The sequence below is a fragment of the Bombina bombina genome, chromosome 5 (genome assembly GCF_027579735.1).
Source record: "Bombina bombina isolate aBomBom1 chromosome 5, aBomBom1.pri, whole genome shotgun sequence".
NCBI lineage: Eukaryota > Metazoa > Chordata > Amphibia > Anura > Bombinatoridae > Bombina > Bombina bombina.
Window position 1 is genome coordinate 38,885,484 of NC_069503.1, and position 20,911 is coordinate 38,906,394.

General features: G+C 38.6%; 1 protein-coding gene across 1 annotated transcript in view; it reads right to left on the reverse strand.

Moving 5' to 3' along the window:
• LOC128661265 (uncharacterized) overlaps positions 1-19,733 on the reverse strand; it is a 744,180-nt gene extending 724,447 nt beyond the window's left edge. Inside the window, exons 1-5 of the mRNA XM_053715539.1 lie at positions 19,479-19,733; positions 17,680-18,926; positions 1,566-1,653; positions 856-1,153; positions 65-450 (exon numbers count right to left, since the gene is read on the reverse strand). Coding sequence (XP_053571514.1) covers positions 65-450; positions 856-1,153; positions 1,566-1,653; positions 17,680-18,926; positions 19,479-19,497 — 2,038 coding nt within the window. The 5' untranslated portion in view covers positions 19,498-19,733. The remainder of the gene's footprint in view (positions 1-64; positions 451-855; positions 1,154-1,565; positions 1,654-17,679; positions 18,927-19,478) is intronic.
• Positions 19,734-20,911: the final 1,178 nt, after the last annotated feature.

Consider the following 20,911-nt stretch of genomic DNA (forward strand, 5'->3'; position numbering starts at 1 on the left):
CCACTACAGGTAGTGCAACCACTACAGCGGAAGCAACCTTTTTTTGTGGTTTTTAACCATGTACTTGGCATATAGCTATCACTATTATCAGGTCTTAGTAACATATCTTTCAGTGATCTTCCACGTTTGAACCCAACCAGTGGAGTCACACAGGATGCAAAGGGTAAGGTTTTGTCACTCTCCAGAATTTCCCAATGTTCCTTCAAGATATTGGAGAACTGTACTTTTTCCGGTGAAAATATGGTGGTGAAGATCATTTTCTTTTCACTCCTATCTTTCTCCAACTTAGTGAGTGCCTGTTCTTGTGTAAGCAGTGATGCCTCCACTAGTGACTGGTCAAGATGCTTGGATCCATATCCCCGATCTGTAAATTTCTTATACATCTCGTGTAATTGCTGTTCCTTCTTCTCCTGGTTGCTATTATTGCGTACCACTCGCTTAAACTGTGACCTTGGCAGTGATTTTTTTCAAGCTGAGAGGGTGACAACTTGTGGCATCCAGTAACGAATTCCTGTCCGTTTCTTTGTGGTATAAGGTAGTACTGATGGCTGTGTCCTCTTTATAAATTCTTAAGTCTAGGAAATCGATGGTATTTGAATTATAGGTCATCTTAAATTGTACTTGTGGATTCACTTTGTTCAGTTCAGAATACCACACCAGTAGATCATCCTCAGTACCACCCCAGATAAGGAAGAGATCATTTATGTACCGTCGGTACATCCTTATCCTGTGATCTTCAAAGGCGGTGGTAGCCACCATTTCAAAATGGGCCATAAACAGATTGGCATAAGATGGGGCCACATTAGACCCCATCGCTGTTCCTGAAATCTGTAGAAAAAAGATCCCCTAGCTGACACAATTGGCCTTCCTGGAGGAGTGATGGGATTTTTGTGCACCTTAGGTAAGGTGTAGATCACAGGGACAATGGGATATTCCCCTTGTAAATAATCCCTCAGGGCTTTATCTATCATGCCTTGTTGATATAGACATTCCAGATAATTGTCAATTCTTGTTTTAAATGATCCTGTAGGATTGCCCGGTAATCGTCTGTATGTCTCACTATCGGATAGTTGCTGCACAATTTCTTGCTTATAATCACGATAGTCCTGCAAGACCAGGGCTCCTCCTTTGTCCGCTTCCCGTATCACCAAGTCTAGGAATAGACGTGCACGAGTGTTCAAGCCTAGGTCATACCTTATACCACAAAGAAACGGACAGGAATTCGTTACTGGATGCCACAAGTTGTCACCCTCCCAGCTTGAAAAAATCACTGCCAAGGTCACAGTTTAAGCGAGTGGTACGCAATAATAGCAACCAGGAGAAGAAGGAACAGCAATTACACGAGATGTATAAGAAATTTACAGATCGGGGATATGGATCCAAGCATCTTGACCAGTCACTAGTGGAGGCATCACTGCTTACACAAGAACAGGCACTCACTAAGTTGGAGAAAGATAGGAGTGAAAAGAAAATGATCTTCACCACCATATTTTCACCGGAAAAAGTACAGTTCTCCAATATCTTGAAGGAACATTGGGACATTCTGGAGAGTGACAAAACCTTACCCTTTGCATCCTGTGTGACTCCACTGGTTGGGTTCAAACGTGGAAGATCACTGAAAGATATGTTACTAAGACCTGATAATAGTGAGAGCTATATGCCAAGTACATGGTTAAAAACCACGAAAAAAGGTTGCTTCCGCTGTAGTGGTTGCACTACCTGTAGTGGATTAACCCAGAGCAACACTTTCCTACATCCATGGTCTAATAAAAAGTACCACATTCAGCACAGGGTTACTTGTACAACCACGTATATTGTTTACCTATTGCACTGTCCGTATGGTAAATTTTACGTGGGCAAGACCCAGGATGATCTCAGGACGAGGATGGCGAACCACCGGTCAGCGATTCGGCTGGCAATCAAGAATGGTGATTCGGACCAACCGGTGGCTCGCCACTTCTGTACCAGTGGTCATGCTGTGTCTGACCTTCGCTATATTATCATAGACCACATACCACGTAATTCTAGGGGTGGTGACAGGGGCAGACGTCTACTACAATGGGAGTCGCAGTGGATTTTTAATCTGGAGACCATGTACCCAAAGGGGCTCAATGTCCAGTTGGACTACCAATTGTTACAAACTGCTGTTTGTAACTGGCCCTTTAAATGAAAAATTGCCCTGCTTCCTTGGATTTTGGAGAAGCCTATTTGCCAGCCTCCTTCCACATGACTATGGCCCCTGGAAGATTGTGCCCCTGAGGACATATTGACTTTTGTTGGGTGTGTGTGGCCCTTTAAGAACCATCTGGGGACATATTGTGACTTTGATGAACAATGCCCCTTTAAGACTATGTCCCCAGACCTGTGAAATGACTTGTCCCTGGCTTTCTCCCACTTGGTTCAGTTTCATTGTGTGCCATTAAGAGTTAAATTTTGTTCAGCTTCAAGAAACCTATTCTAAATACAAGTCTGCTGGGATTAGCTCTAATTAGGTTTAGTGATCAACTTTCCCATTGTCTAATCAGACTAGTATTGATAAGGTGGACTGCATTGTTTTATTGTGTGTAATGTTATCTGCTGAAGTAAATGTTGTGGCCTGTCAAAGGGAGTGTCTCTCTATCTAATATCAAATGTGTGATGGGGGATTTTATGCCTCCCCCTGAGAGTGTCCTGTTTGCATGTAACCTCAATAAAAAGGAGGCTGTGTGCTCCAGCACATCAGACCTATTTCTGACCCTCTAACTTGCAGCTTTGACTCATGTTTGTAGGGGACAGCTTCAGCTATAATTACTACAGGGATTGCTATGCTTTTCATACTCCCTTAGCTACGGGGATTGCTACAGAAGGAAGAGGTTCACCTACTGGAGCCTGGTCGTAGGTCCAGGGCGCAGAGCAGACGGCGAGATACCAGCCCAGCAGCGGTGGTTCATAGAGTCTGCGTTACTTATGGTGGCTACGCAGCAGTTATAGTGTCCACGGTGCTGCTGCTCCTTTGGTGAGCGCTAGGAGCATCCTTTTCTACGGTCCAACTTCCAGCCAGCCTGGAGGCAACCGTAACATTTGGCGGCAGCGGTGGGATTGGCGTCCTAGCGCAAGGAGCAGCACCACAACAGCACTGGTATCGTAGGAGAGTAATTGAGGGCAACGCTAGCCACTGCGCAGCGTCCCTACCTACAGCAGCATGGAGCTGACAAGATACTGGTCAGAACCATGTGAAGAGCACCTCAACCGTATCCGTCGCTATGAGGGCGCGGATTTCGTTCCAGAGGTAAAGAGGCGGCTAGTCCGATATGGTCCAGACCCTGCGCAGGAGGTAGTCAGTCGCATCATCCGGGAATTGGATACGGAGAACAAAGCGGCACGAGCCTTTGAGCGCCAACTGTGGAGTTTGAGGGTATGGACACCTGGTCTCTCTCCCCAGCCGCAGCATGTTCCACAGGGAGAGGGGAGCAGCGACCTCCCTCCCCAGCGGCAGTATACTGTGCAGAGGGAAGAGACAAGCGGTCTCCTTCCCCAACCCCAACCAGAGATACTAGAGGCAGCAGGCCTCATAGACTGGTCCTGGGAGGACCCCCAGCAGGCAGGTGGAGATGGGACCGCAGTCTCTCTACCGGCCCTACAGGGATGCTGGGCAGGCGGCCCAGATCCCCAGCGACAGACCCAGCTACAGGGAGGGGAGAGCATCGACCTCCCTCCCCAGCCGGAGTGTGCCTTCCAGGGAGAGGAGACAACCGGTCTCTCTCCCCAGCCGCAGCATGTTCCACAGGAAGCGGAGAGCATCGACCTCCCTTCCCAACGGCCGCCGGAGTATCAGGAGGAGGAGGTAAGCCAATCTCCCCCTCCCCAGCTAACTCCTAACTTGGGCCCAGGGTTAACAGTGGAGATGTTGGCCCCCACTGACCCCCACGTTCCCTTTGCCACCGGGCAGGACTATGCCCCAATTCCCCCAGCAGAAGAGCTGGCACCAGGGCAGAGTGCCGCTGGCCTCTGCCCCCCAAGTACCATCAGCTATTTGCCCAGCTGCGCCAGGAAGGCCGAGGATGCTGCACTTTCATCCTGCAACCTGGAACTTACAGGCCAGTACTACGTATTGTGGGGGGGCTACTTTGCTGCTAGCGATTATTTGTGGGTGGGTTGCGAGACTAACTTGGGCACTGACCGGCAGAAGGTCAGGTGCCTGGTTAGTCTCCCTCCAAAAGGGGAGATATGTTACAAACTGCTGTTTGTAACTGGCCCTTTAAATGAAAAATTGCCCTGCTTCCTTGGATTTTGGAGAAGCCTATTTGCCAGCCTCCTTCCACATGACTATGGCCCCTGGAAGATTGTGCCCCTGAGGACATATTGACTTTTGTTGGGTGTGTGTGGCCCTTTAAGAACCGTCTGGGGACATATTGTGACTTTGGTGAACAATGCCCCTTTAAGACTATGTCCCCAGACCTGTGAAATGACTTGTCCCTGGCTTTCTCCCACTTGGTTCAGTTTCATTGTGTGCCATTAAGAGTTAAATTTTGTTCAGCTTCAAGAAACCTATTCTAAATACAAGTCTGCTGGGATTAGCTCTAATTAGGTTTAGTGATCAACTTTCCCATTGTCTAATCAGACTAGTATTGATAAGGTGGACTGCATTGTTTTATTGTGTGTAATGTTATCTGCTGAAGTAAATGTTGTGGCCTGTCAAAGGGAGTGTCTCTCTATCTAATATCAAATGTGTGATGGGGGATTTTATGCCTCCCCCTGAGAGTGTCCTGTTTGCATGTAACCTCAATAAAAAGGAGGCTGTGTGCTCCAGCACATCAGACCTATTTCTGACCCTCTAACTTGCAGCTTTGACTCATGTTTGTAGGGGACAGCTTCAGCTATAATTACTACAGGGATTGCTATGCTTTTCATACTCCCTTAGCTACGGGGATTGCTACAGAAGGAAGAGGTTCACCTACTGGAGCCTGGTCGTAGGTCCAGGGCGCAGAGCAGACGGCGAGATACCAGCCCAGCAGCGGTGGTTCATAGAGTCTGCGTTACTTATGGTGGCTACGCAGCAGTTATAGTGTCCACGGTGCTGCTGCTCCTTTGGTGAGCGCTAGGAGCATCCTTTTCTACGGTCCAACTTCCAGCCAGCCTGGAGGCAACCGTAACACCAATGCTTTTTATAAATGTTGTAGTGGATGTACGCCCACTGCCTCCTGTTTTGCCTGTAGGGTATTTAGGGACAGTTGGCACCTACACTTACTATGTGGGCAACTTGTTTTAATAATTTGACTTAATGAGGTTATGACATTGGGTTCTCTGTTAACACCTAGGACCTCTATGCTCAATGAGAGATTTGCCGAAGTAAGAAACTCTAGGCTAGATGGAGTAGATGGTATGTGCTATTTAAGGTCATTTTAGTTAAGATGAATTGACAGGTCTATTCGTGTCCTATAGATGACTAATGAATTTCTTTAAGTTTGTATAATGAGTACTGAAGTAACAGTTTTTTGACTATGTACTTAAGTCCTAGTTGAGGGCATTAGTTTACCACATAATGAGTGGATACAGTACATTTAGGCACCCCTTTATATATTTTGCTTTAAAGATTACAATGTGACATGTATGTTAGGAATTAGCAGAAGGGGTGTGTAAGACCTATTCTAGTGACAGTGTGCTTAGACAAAGGCAGAAATAATAATATATAACACTGCACCTAGTTTAGTTACTTTGCTGTAGGTGAATTGCTGCACTTTTGTATGTTTTCGTTAAGGTGTTTGACTTTGCACTTTTGTTTTGTAGTTTGTCCCCGTTGGCTCTCCCTAGTTCTGGGCGCGCATGCGCAGTTGCGCTACACGGAAGCTGGGAGTCTGATGGTGGTGCTTCACGGTGGGGGTAAGTAGGTATTTAAGGTGATGTTTTATTGATGCCTGTAAGTGGTCTGAGGACGGGGGAGACCCCAAAAACGTTTACTAATAAACGGCATATGTAAACGGAGAGTGCCTTCTTTGTTGTGCGAATATATATATATATATATATATATACATACATAATAATGTGTGCATTTGCGAGAAAGAGACTGTGTGTGTGAGTGTGTGACAGAGAGTGTGTGTGTGAGAGTGTTTGAGTGTTTATGTGTGAGTGTGTGTGAATGTGTGTGAGAGTGTGTATGTGTGTGAGAGAAAGTGTGTGTGTATCAGACTGTGTGTGAGAGAGTGTGTGTGTGAGAGAATGCATGTGTGTGAGTGTGTGTCTGAGAGAGTGCGTGTGTGTGTGTGTGAGAGGGCGTGTGTGTGTGTGAGAGAATGTATGTGTGTGAGAGAGTGTATGTGTGTGAGAGAGCGATTTTGTGTATAATATAATGTATATGTGTATGTTTCTCGGCTGTATCATAGCCAGAGCCTCGCCAGCCTCTGACCTCACTGCTTGTCATTGCCATCAGGTGAGAGAATGGTTGGGGGGTTAAGTTAAAATTTCAACGATATGAGATGTTAATAATAAGACTTATAGCTTCAAGGTTTAAATTATACGTATAATATTATAATGTAACTCACACTGTTCATGTGTAGACCATATTAAGCTGATGTTAATTTGATTTATCCTCCCTGCGTGGCAAATTAAGTTATTTAATGTGATTATCTTACTTATATCTGTATATCATCTATCTTTTTGTTGATACTGAAAATAAACAATTTAAGAAAAAAAGATGCCCATCTTACAATGACCTTCTTTACCTTGATGGGATCCTTTTTATGAGCAACAAGAATAGATACATTTTATGGTAGTTTCAAGAATCCTGTCTTTAACCCAGACTCTCTGCTGAGTGTGAGGACATGGATTTATCGTTTGTTTGATTGGGAGTTTGGTGGAGTCTCCTGTGATTCCTGGGCACCAGATCGTAGTGCATGCAGTGGGTTCCTGTGGGAGAGTGAACCAGTCTACAGAGGAGACAGTCTGAATATCGGAGTGCTAACCGTGGTTTATTCTCATCTTACAATCACCTATAGTTTCATATTCAGGTATCTTTCTATTAGTGTATTAAGTGTTTTCAGTATTTTTTTACAACCTAGACACCTTTTTATTTGTGAGAAAAACAGTGAGAACTGAAGGGTGGAAATATTTAGACAAATATGTTGGGATTCAAGAGAAAATATCATACACGCCCATGGAACACTTATGTTCAGGTTATTTTACAAGAAAACACCACAACAATTACGCTTTGTATGTATAAATACAAATGTTGATGTGTTTTTTTCGGCACATCCCTCAGCTCTTTTGCAGGCAATTAGTGCTGACTCTTAAACAACTCCACACGCATGAGCACAATGTTATTTATATGACACACATGAACTAACACCCTCTAGCTGTGAAAAACTGTCAAATGCATTCAGATAAGATACAGCCTTCAATGGCTTAGAAACTAGCATAAGAGCCTCCCTAGGTTTAGCTTTCAACTAAGAATACCAAGAGAACAAAGCACATATTTGTTGATAAAAGTAAATTAGAAAGTTGTTTAAAATTACATACCCTATCTGAATCATGAAAGTTTTTTTACTATTCCTTTAAATAATCTCGCCATCCCAGAGACCTTTAGATATTTGGCACCATAACGTCCATCCTTGGAGTGTTTGTTTGTTTTACAATGACTTAGATTTTTCTATGTAAATCTGATAACCTTATTTCCCCTCTAACATGCTGTACATAAGCACAGTTATCTGTTGTACTGAAATGCTCCATACCTGTGTATTAGCTCTTGGGAACTTCATATTATTCCTATAATCCACTAGAGATTTTTTCACTATATTTTTATACAAAATTAGATATAAAAATGCTTTGTATTTATCATTCAATTCACAATATTATTTATAAATAAGACAGAATATTTATATCTAAGCAAACACTTGCAGATATAGTATACATAGTGATTGCAAAACCAAACCTCTTTCTATGGACTAAAAAGATGAAGTACGTAAGGAAAGGAAAAGTATTCATAGCAACTTGACATTATACCGTACAGTAAGATAAAACTCCTAGATCAAAAAGAAGCCACTGCTGGGCAGATATGTGATGCTGCTATGTGCACTTTTAGATTTCAGGACTAAAAAATACAACATTTTGAGACTTAAATTACAGGAAAATGGGGAAAAATTAGTAATAAAGGTAAATATAATAAATAAAGCAAATGACAGAGAACAACCCTAAGGATTACAGCTACTTCATTAGAAAGAAGGAAGCATTATCAGGATCATTCTTACGCGTTTTGCTCATCAAGGGCTTTGTCAGACGTCTCTAATGAAGTCACAATAAGAGGTCACGATAATGCTGAATCTTTCTAATAAAGCAGCCTTTCTCCATAGGACTGTTCCCTGCTGTTTGTTTATTACAGTTTATATGTAGTGAATAGAGGAATCACTAACAGCGGGGACCCTTTGTACCACTGAAGTGTTGGCACGCAGCTGCCGGAGGAAACCTAAAGCTACACAGGAAACTCGCCATGACCGGAAGTGACTACTAGCGCAAGTGAGTGGGACGCTCTTTCTGCATACGGATCTATAATTCAACCAGAGGCAAAAGGGAATAGTGAGTCAGTGAAGTTACCTCTATGTGTTTATTGCATTATTAGTCACTGTACGCCTGTGACACACAGATAATATCCCGGCACACAGCTGATATAACAATACTATTAGACATTAAATAGTGAGTGAGTGACGTTACCTCTATGTGTTTATTGCATTATTAGTCACTGTATGTCTGTGACACACAGATAATATCCCGGCACACAGCTGATATAACAATACTATTAGACATTAAATAGTGAGTGAGTGAAGTTATTTCTATGTGTTTATTGCATTATTAGTCACTGTACGTTTGTGACACACAGATAATATCCTGGCACACAGCTGATATAACAATATTATTAGACATTAAATAGTGAGTGAGTGAAGTTATTTCTATGTGTTTATTGCATTATTAGTCACTGTACATTTGTTACACACAGATAATATCCTGGCACACAGCTGATATAACAATACTATTAGACATTAAATAGTGAGTGAGTCAGCGAAGTTACCTCTATGTGTTTATTGCATTATTAGTCACTGTACGTCTGTGACTCACAGATAATATCCCAGCACACAGCTGATATAACAATACTATTAGACATTTAATAGTGAGTCAGTGAAGTTATTTCTATGTGTTTATTGCATTATTAGTCACTGTACATTTGTTACACACAGATAATATCCTGGCACACAGCTGATATAACAATACTATTAGACATTAAATAGTGAGTGAGTGAAGTTATTTCTATGTGTTTATTGAATTATTAGTCATTGTACGTCTGTGACACACAGATAATATCCTGGCACACAGCTGATATAACAATACTATTAGACATTAAATAGTGAGTGAGTGAAGTTATTTCTATGTGTTTATTGCATTATTAGTCACTGTATGTCTGTGACACACAGATAATATCCCGGCACACAGCTGATATAACAATACTATTAGACATTAAATAGTGAGTGAGTGAAGTTATTTCTATGTGTTTATTGCATTATTAGTCACTGTACATTTGTTACACACAGATAATATCCTGGCACACAGCTGATATAACAATACTATTAGACATTAAATAGTGAGTCAGTGACGTTACCTCTATGTGTTTATTGCATTATTAGTCACTGTACGTCTGTGACACACAGATAATATCCCGGCACACAGCTGATATAACAATACTATTAGACATTAAATAGTGAGTCAGTGAAGTTATTTCTATGTGTTTATTGCATTATTAGTCACTGTACGTCTGTGACACACAGATAATATCCCGGCACACAGCTGATATAACAATAGTATTAGACATTACATAGTGAGTGAGTGGAGTTACCTCTATGTGTTTATTGCATTATTAGTCACTGTACGTCTGTGACACACAGATAATATCCTGGCACACAGCTGATATAACAATACTATTAGACAATAAATAGTGAGTGTGTGAAGTTATTTCTATGTGTTTATAGCATTATTAGTCACTGTACATTTGTGACACACAGATAATATCCCGGCACACAGCTGATATAACAATACTATTAGACATTAAATAGTGAGTGAAGTTACCTCTATGTGTTTATTGCATTATTAGTCACTGTACGTTTGTGACACACAGATAATATCCCGGGCACACAGCTGATATAACAATACTATTAGACAATAAATAGTGAGTCAGTGAAGTTATTTCTATTTGTTTATTGCATTATTAGTCACTTTACGTTTGTGACACACAGATAATATCCCGGCACACAGCTGATATAACAATACTATTAGACAATAAATAGTGAGTCAGTGACGTTACCTCTATGTGTTTATTGCATTATTAGTCACTGTACGTCTGTGACACACAGATAATATCCCGGCACACAGCTGATATAACAATACTATTAGACATTAAATAGTGAGTCAGTGAAGTTATTTCTATGTGTTTATTGCATTATTAGTCACTGTACGTCTGTGACACACAGATAATATCCCGGCACACAGCTGATATAACAATAGTATTAGACATTACATAGTGAGTGAGTGGAGTTACCTCTATGTGTTTATTGCATTATTAGTCACTGTACGTCTGTGATACACAGATAATATCCTGGCACACAGCTGATATAACAATACTATTAGACAATAAATAGTGAGTTTGTGAAGTTATTTCTATGTGTTTATAGCATTATTAGTCACTGTACATTTGTGACACACAGATAATATCCCGGCACACAGCTGATATAACAATACTATTAGACATTAAATAGTGAGTGAAGTTACCTCTATGTGTTTATTGCATTATTAGTCACTGTACGTTTGTGACACACAGATAATATCCCGGGCACACAGCTGATATAACAATACTATTAGACAATAAATAGTGAGTCAGTGAAGTTATTTCTATTTGTTTATTGCATTATTAGTCACTTTACGTTTGTGACACACAGATAATATCCCGGCACACAGCTGATATAACAATACTATTAGACATTATATAGTGAGTGAGTGAAGTTACCTCTATGTGTTTATTGCATTATTAGTCACTGTACGTGTGTGACACACAGATAATATCCTGGCACACAGCTGATATAACAATACTATTAGACAATAAATAGTGAGTCAGTGAAGTTATTTCTATGTGTTTATTGCATTATTAGTCACTGTACGTTTGTTACACACAGATAATATCCCGGCACACAGCTGATATAACAATACTATTAGACAATAAATAGTGAGTCAGTGACGTTACCTCTATGTGTTTATTGCATTATTAGTCACTGTACGTCTGTGACACACAGATAATATCCCGGCACACAGCTGATATAACAATACTATTAGACATTAAATAGTGAGTCAGTGAAGTTATTTCTATGTGTTTATTGCATTATTAGTCACTGTACGTCTGTGACACACAGATAATATCCCGGCACACAGCTGATATAACAATAGTATTAGACATTACATAGTGAGTGAGTGGAGTTACCTCTATGTGTTTATTGCATTATTAGTCACTGTACGTCTGTGATACACAGATGATATCCTGGCACACAGCTGATATAACAATACTATTAGACAATAAATAGTGAGTGTGTGAAGTTATTTCTATGTGTTTATAGCATTATTAGTCACTGTACATTTGTGACACACAGATAATATCCCGGCACACAGCTGATATAACAATACTATTAGACATTAAATAGTGAGTGAAGTTACCTCTATGTGTTTATTGCATTATTAGTCACTGTACGTTTGTGACACACAGATAATATCCCGGGCACACAGCTGATATAACAATACTATTAGACAATAAATAGTGAGTCAGTGAAGTTATTTCTATTTGTTTATTGCATTATTAGTCACTTTACGTTTGTGACACACAGATAATATCCCGGCACACAGCTGATATAACAATACTATTAGACATTATATAGTGAGTGAGTGAAGTTACCTCTATGTGTTTATTGCATTATTAGTCACTGTACGTGTGTGACACACAGATAATATCCTGGCACACAGCTGATATAACAATACTATTAGACAATAAATAGTGAGTCAGTGAAGTTATTTCTATGTGTTTATTGCATTATTAGTCACTGTACGTTTGTTACACACAGATAATATCCCGGCACACAGCTGACATAACAATACTATTCGACAATGAAAGTATACGGTAAAGTTGTTTTCCTAGGAATAATTAGTCAGTTTATATTACAGTCTCAAGCTGTTTACTGTCCCTTTAGTCAGATCTAGCTTTGTGCTATCTTGGTGTAAATCCTTGTTTAATGAAGATAACATTGTGACAAATTTACCAAGATATTGATTATCTAGAAATAATTGTTATCGTCTCTGCTGTTAATTAAAGGGGTATCAAGGGGCAAAAATATTTTAATATGTTAGATCAGTTTATTATGGTACCACTGATTGTTTATAACTATGTATTTAACTCCTGCAAAGTCAGCTATAGAGCAGCAATGTAATACTGGTAGCTAGCTGAGCATATCTGGTGAGTCAATGACAAGAGGCACATGTGTGTAGCCACCAGTCAGCTCTCAGTAGCACATACACTTGATAACAGAAGTGAAATTAAAATGACACATTCTATCTGAATCATGAAAGTGTAATTTTTTATCCCTTTAAAGGTAAGGTAAAAATGAGCCCACTAGTTAACGGTATCTTACATAGAATTAAAAATAAGCATAAGTTTAATTCATAGTTATTATCCTAATTGTCGTAATTACTTCTATTTCTACCTTACAAGTACTCGCCCGACACAAATCTTTCCTCCACCTGACATTTTGGAATAGTTGATTGACAGTGTAGATCTATATTAACGTCCCATTAGCTTCCCCCCCCCCCCCGGAGCAGCCCATCGATTCCTACATCACTAGATTCCTGAGAGCATGCATTTTACTAGAATCATTGTAGTTCCCTCCGTGCTCGTTCGAGAGGCGCACATGCTCTGTGCGACCTGTCTTACTATTCAGAAGTAAATCTCAGAATAAGCATCGCATCGATACTTTTGATCAATGAATACTTTGTATCGTCCGCAAGTTGTGCATGCGCAGACGATATCTACTTCGTGAACGCGCTTTCACCTGGCGTAGAGAGCGGGTGGACAGAGAAACACGGAAGTGGCATGGGGGCGGAATTGGCAAATAAACGGTAGGAAAAATAAAGATTAGATTGCATCTAAAGTATAGCATCAAAATAAAAATAAAGTTAGCGACTACGTTGTTTAAGTTACATAAAATGTCTGTGTATAAAAAGTCTTGCTGGTGATTAATAATCTGGATTGGGTAGGTCGGGGGTTAATTTGATATTGTTTTATGTACTGTTAAAGGGACAGAAAAGGCAAAATTAAACTTAAATGGATTGGATAGAACATGACATTTAAAAAAAAAAAAAAACTTTCCAATTTACTTGTATTATAATTTGTGATTAGTTCTCTAAGTATCCTTTGTTAAAGAGTAATCCTAGGTGAACTCAGGAGCGTGCACGTATCTTCAGACAGCAGAGTTTGCAAGAAGATTTATAGCTATGTTATACATAGTTACAAACACTGCTGCACAGAGTACTAAACACACTTCTGTATTTGATGATGTTTTCCTAATTATTCTGTGATATTGTGTTTTTAAATTATACAAAAAACACAAAATACTGGTCTGGATTACAATCACTTTTTATTTGCATGAAAAAACATTGTATATCATTATATAGTAAACAGCAGCATTACATGATATATGCACACAATGGTATAAATATACCTAACACTTGTGCTCTTGATACAAAGGGATTTATCAGACATATAATGTTCCCTTTATATATACAGTATGTACTATTATCAGTTCTTGTGGCTTCTAACTAACATGAAAACATCTAACAGACATAATATCAAGTTACACAACATGACACACATATTACATTGTCTCTGGTATAGGGTCTCTAACAGAGAAAGCAAGTAGATATGTAGATGCGAGACTCAGGAAGATTGTAGATGCATTACCCTCTCATACTAGGGATACAATGCATATTTTGAACAAAATATTAAAATCACACAACAGTCTATACTAGTAACATGTGATGTCAACGCGAGTCCCTCTATACCAGTATTAAGACCGAATGGGGCATTAAAGCGGTGGCACATTTCTTACAGAAAGATACAAATATGGATCTAACCACAAATGATTTTATCATTAGATTACTTAAGTTTGTATTAACACATAACTATTTTGTGTTCGATGATAAATTCTTTTTACAAAAATGTGGTACCGCCATGGGTACGTCGTGCAAATATATACCTGGGCTGGTAGGAAGAGATGATAGTGTTCAATGACACCATGAACCAATGCACCCAATAAATCTCCCACTGGTCCAGGTATATAGACGATATTCTCCTTATATGGGAGGGTCCAATAGAATTATTTGAAAAGTTCATTCAACTACTTAACACCAACCCTTTTGGGTTATTTTTAACATATAATACCAGCTATAATAAAGTTGAATTTCTGGACCTGACGATCTTTAAACGTGATAAGGAATTAGTGACTGAGGCTTACAGAAAACCTACTGCCACTAACAATATCTAACATGCACAAAGTAACCACCATCCGTCTACGATCACGAGCCTCCCATATGGAGAATACCTTAGAATAAGGAGAAATTGTACAGATATCAGTTCTTTCAAAAAATCAGCCTTGGAATTGAGAGATAGATTACTCAAACGAGGTTATTCCAGAAAACTACTAGCTAGAGCCTATCAAAAAGCACTGGCTAAAAATAGGTCTAAACTTCTTCAACCTAACAAAAAATGTGAATCAGACTCTAATGCTATCAGATTCATATCTACTTATAACCACCAAAGTGACAAAGTGAGTTCAATTATCAACAAGTACTGGCATATCCTTAAGAGTGATAAGTTAAAAACACTCTTACCTGATGGACCATCTTTCACCTATAGACGTGCCAATAATTTGATGGATAGTCTCACTAAAAGTCACTTTGATAGGGACAGAAACAAAAAACCCATTCATCAAGGCTCTACCGCGTGTGGACATTGTAAAACATGTCAATTTATGATTAAAAAAAGATTCCAACACTGACAGATTTTCAAAGAAGTGGAAAATTAAAAATCATATAAATTGCCAAAGTGACAATGTCATTTATTGTCTGTTATGTTCATGCAATTTTATTCACACAGGCATGACAACACGTAAATTGAGTACGAGGATCACTGAACATTTAAGTAATAGACGTAATGCCCAGAAAGACCTAAGAGAGGGTAAACAGATAACCAGCATAGCCAAACACGTTTTGCAATATCATGAAGGTAAAACCACCACCTTTAAGTGTTGGGGCCTGGAACGAATTAAACCAGGTATTAGAGGTGGTAATACTGAAAGTATATTATTACAAAAGGAAACAGGCTGGATCTTTAAATTGAATTCAGTGATGCCGCATGGGATGAATGAAGCCAATAATTACTGGGTATTTCTGTAAAGATTCTGTGAATCCTCTCTTTTAGTTATAGGGATATAACTGATTCAATTTTTGATTCCATCTCAAACATATATAGTTCTTACTGATTTAGAATAAGAGCCAAAATGTGATCAATAACAGCCATATCCCTGTATTATTTGGAAATAGGGATATAACCCTAACAGCAAATGAATTATAAAACATTGTGTTTCATAGAGATTGGTTGGGTTTTGGTCTTCACTTAATTATAAGAACAGATATGTTTGCTTCAAATGCAAGTCTATATGCCGCCCATAGCACAAATTGAACTACCTGGGTCCTTATTTTACTTTTTTAATAAGACCTTGTGATTTTCTGTACAAGCTTGCCCATGGATTAAAAATATATATAAAAAGGTACCTGACACTTTCCCTACGTACACGCATATGTATTATCATACTAATGCGGTGGTAATATTGGGAATTATCTACTCACCATTTTATAACCATTCTATATGTTTTAAGTGGATTCTATATAAATACAGGTGTATCTATCACGAACATATGCAACTTAGGTTTCAATATTTTGGTGAAGATACATTATGTCTATAAATCATGGTGCAATGCATCTAAGAAAAATTCTGAGCTGACACTTATAATATTTTTTATTATTTGAATTGTATATACACATAAGAGACTTTTTAACATTTAGCGATATTGACCCAATTGTAACTAGTGATCCCAAACATGTCTGCTAAGATATTGCAAGATAAAAATGAGGATCATATGAGATACGGTATTCTAATAACAATTACGGTATACCCTCCTTTTAAACTGGAATCCGTAATTCACAATTTAGCAGATTGAATCATAGACACTCTTTACTATTGGCAATCGCGCATACAGTCCAAACACAAAACGCCAACGCTCATACTCATGATCAACAGCCAATCTGAGCCTGCCCACACACCCCCAGACGTTATGACACGAACTATCTGGATTGGAGTATTAGAGGGGCGGCTTTACTAGATGAGATATGATTGGTTATTGAGGGAGTAGTTGTGTGCTATATCAAGGGGTGGCACCCAGGCCTTGGTTTGTCCTGCCAAATTGAAAAAGGCTGATATACCAGCCGAAACGCGTTTGTGTTCACTGCAGCACCTCGGTGCTTATTTTTTGGTTTTAATAGCTGTCCATTGTCCCTGTCACCTGAAGCTGAGGGAGCTGATATCGGCCAGGAAACAGGGGGATAATGTGACTAGCAGTTCTTTGGGTACTCTATAGTCTTTATTAAAGGTCTTATTTTAAACTTGAGATTTATTAAAAATTCAATTTTTTATTACTATTAGTAGGAATGAGTGCTGTATAAAACCCCACCTTTGAGGTTCCCTTACCTCTTTTATTGTTGCATTTATGTAGCGTTAGCACCTGAGTTATTTCCATTTATTCCACTATAAAACTATTACTAGTGCCAGTTCTCCCCTTCTATATTTTCACACATATTATATACCCAGTATACATGTAGGTTATAGTAGCCATTTAAATTTAACTGATTATTATCACGTATGTACCGGTTACCGATATTGTGTCTCATGAAATAAAATCAGTTTCCTCTCAGTAATTCCTCTGATATATAACATGTACAATGCTAATCATCTATTGCTATAAGAAAAGGTTTATCCACATGATGTGCACATTAAATATATCTCCAAGATGTCAATCATTTGAGTCTGATGTTCTTGTTTATATCATTTGCTAACACTCTATTCATATAAGACTCCTTTATTCTGTAAATGAAATTATTTCCTCCCCTTTGTAAATCAAATGTACAACTCCTAACACTGGCATATTAATAAACAACACTGGGGGTGCTTTGGTGTTGAATGGTTGAGTAAACTGGTCAGTATAAGGACAGATCTGTATATTCCTGTGTGGTGTTTGGATTCTATCACATTGATATGAGAGAAACTGAGGTGCACATATATAGAGGAACAAAGGACAGCAGGAGAGCACTTCCAATCTGGGGCTTTTATAACTGGGATTTAGAAAGTATTATTTATAATAGAATCCTTTTTGATGCTTCTATTTAGAGGGTTTCTTATCTTTAGGATAAATGTAAAAAGGTTGTACACTGTGTATATAAAGTTTATTTGTGTGTAAATATTTAGCATTTTGTGATACCTGATTTCAATAAAACCCTTTTTCCCACTTTCTAAACATGTGAAAGGTTTCTTCCCTTGTGAATCCTTTCATGAGTTTTCAGACTACCCTTATGTGTAAAACATTTCCCACACTCTGTACATGTGAACGGCTTTTCTCCTGTGTGACTCCTTTCATGAGTTTTCAGATTACTTTTGTCTGTAAAACTTTTTCCACACTCTGTACATGTGAAAGGCTTTTCTCCTGTGTGAATCCTTTCATGAGTTTTCAGATTACTTTTGTCTGTAAAACTTCTTCCACACGTTAAACATGTGAAAGGCTTTTCTCCTGTGTGACTCCTTTCATGATATATCAGATTACTCTTTAGTGTAAAACATTTCCCACACTGTATACATGTGAAAGGCTTTTCTCCCGTGTGACTCAATTCATGAGTTTTCAGACTATTTATTTGTATAAAACTTTTTCCACAATCTGTACATGTGAAAGGCTTTTCTCCTGTGTGAATCCTTTCATGAGTTTTCAGATTACTTTTGTCTCTAAAACATTTTCCACACTCTGTACATGTGAAAGGCTTTTCTCCTGTGTGACTCCTTTCATGAGTTTTCAGATTACTTTTTTCTGTAAAACTTTTTCCACACTGTATACATGTGAAAGGCTTTTCTCCCGTGTGACTCAATTCATGAGTTTTCAGACTATTTATTTGTGTAAAACATTTTCCACACTCTATACATGTGAACGGCTTTTCTCCTGTGTGAATCCTTTCATGAGTTTTCAGCTCACTCTTGTGTGTAAAACTTTTTCCACACTCTATACATGTGAAAGGCTTTTCTCCTGTGTGAATCTTTTTATGAGTTTTCAGATTACCCATTTGTGTAAAACATTTACCGCACTCAGTACATGTGTGTGGTTTATCACCTGTGTGAATTTTGTAATGTTCTAGTAGATGAGACTTCCATCTAAAGCTTTTCTTACATTCTGTACATTTGAAAGGGTTCTCCTTTGTATGAATCATTTGGTTAGACTGTAGACTTTTTTCTTCTTTAATATGTTTTGAAAAATCAGTAAATGTATGTGGTTTATCCTCTGGGATAATAATTTCATAAATGATTTCCTCTTGTTTGATGACTAAATCACTCTCTGTACATAATGACTGCTGGCCAGGTCCTGCTAATTCACCATCATCTTTTAATATCTTTTGTGATATCCCCAATGTTTGTGAATAGTCATTGGTGTCTAAGATTTTTGGAGTTTGCGGTATCATTCTGATGCTTTCTGTAGTGAAGGAGGGATATGAACTATACAAGTGTTTGTCTGTATAAAAAGAAATGGAATAAAGAAAAATAAGACTGTTTATTCATTATAATATAATCCATCTCAATAAAAAAAAAAAAATTATACTCAAAAATGTCTTCCGTTTTGTATTAAATGTATTTACCTGTAAATCACAAATTAAAAAAGGATAGCATAGAATGTAAACATTACTACATCATAGTAAACTAAAATTACTGAGTTGTGGGTGTTCCATACATGTGAACAATGTAGGCATAAGTGCAGTTATGGATGTTCCATGAGCAAGGTCAGGGCAGGGGAAGGTGGAGTTTCAGGTGTTCTGAGTAATGAACCAGGTCAGGGGGTGTGGTTAGGCAGTTGTTGGACATGGTCTGTCTCAAAGGACAGAGGGGGGAGTAGTATTTTTTACCCTCCTCCTCAGCCACAATGGATGTTGCTCCTTCTTTATAACAGTCACTGACACAAATGTTCTTAAAAGATGCAGATATAAATATAATAGTTTATATTTGTTTAATGAGTGATCTATTCTATTTTCCCAGTAATTAAAGTCAGCATAATATCTATTTTACTCACCTAACACATATGAGTTCATGCTGATAACAGGCTCCAATGTCTGTGCTCAGGAAGAAGGTTTCCTTATTCACTCCAGTTACATCAATACCCGATACCTCTCAGTGATCTGGTCGTGTCTGTAAAAAGAGTATTAAATGGTTTAGACAGATAATAAATAATGGTTCTGATTAACTGTACGTATGGTATAATTAAAGGCACACATAACAATTCATGTGATACAGATCAGCTGTTTAGGTTATTACATATGTGATGTTGAATTACCACAAGCATTTAGTACAGTTAACTATATGGGTGTTATAATTGCCCCTTAAAAGGGACACTGTACCCAAATTCTCTCTTTTGTAATTCAGAAAGAGCATGCAATTTTAAGCAACTTTCTAATTTACTCCTATTATCATTTTTTCTTCGTTCTCTTGCTATCAAAATTTGAAAAAGAAGGCATCTAAGCTTTTTTTTGGTTTCAGTACTCTGGACAGCACTTTTTTATTGGTGGATGAATTTATCCACCAATCAGCAAGGACAACCCAGGTTGTTCACCAAAAATGGGCCGGCATCTAAACTTACATTCTTGCATTTCAAATAAAGATAAAGAGAATTAAGAAAATTTGATAATAGGAGTAAATTAGAAAGTTGCTTAAAATTTCATGCTTAATCTGAATCACGAAAGAATTTTTTTGGGTACAGTGTCCCTTTAAATATGAATCTTCCGGGGTGGAGCCAAGGCAGGCATAATGGAGGATGTGTGATATGTGAGCTCCAGGTGCAGTGAATAAGAAAAGTGGAGAAAAGGTTATCATAAGCTCCCAGAGGGTCACTAAAACACCACCGGAGTGTTTATACATCAATCCTCTGTGTTTTATGACCACTCAGTTTGCTCAGTGTAAAAGCTGACATGCAGTCTTTGACGTCTTGCAAGCTGAGTACAAGAACCAAAATGCCGGTCTCCTAAGAATCAGATAAGCTGGAGAGAAAACAGAGGATAAAACTGCAAGGAAGCTGCCACATCACAGGGTAAGGAGTTCAGAGGGGAATATGGCAAGCAATTAATCTACAGGGTGATTGAGGAAGAAAGACAATTTTAAGACGCCATAGCAGGGAATCAGCCACGTGGGAGGCAGCATGTTAATAAAGTGATTATAAACAGCCAGAGAGACTTGAACAGCAACATGCCTACTATTTAATAAAGACTTTTAACCCTACATGATGTTAATGAATCGGGCTGCAGAGGAAGCATAAGTAAATAAAGCATTAAAATGTGAAAGCTGGATCACAAAATAACACATAAAAAGAAATAGCATTGTATGGTGATATAGCACAGATTGTACCTATCTATAGTACACAGCATATCACCAAAACTACTCAGAAACTTTGGATGGAAGGAAAATAACTTTGACACAGAACATTCACCCTATATAAATCACTCCCTGCAATTT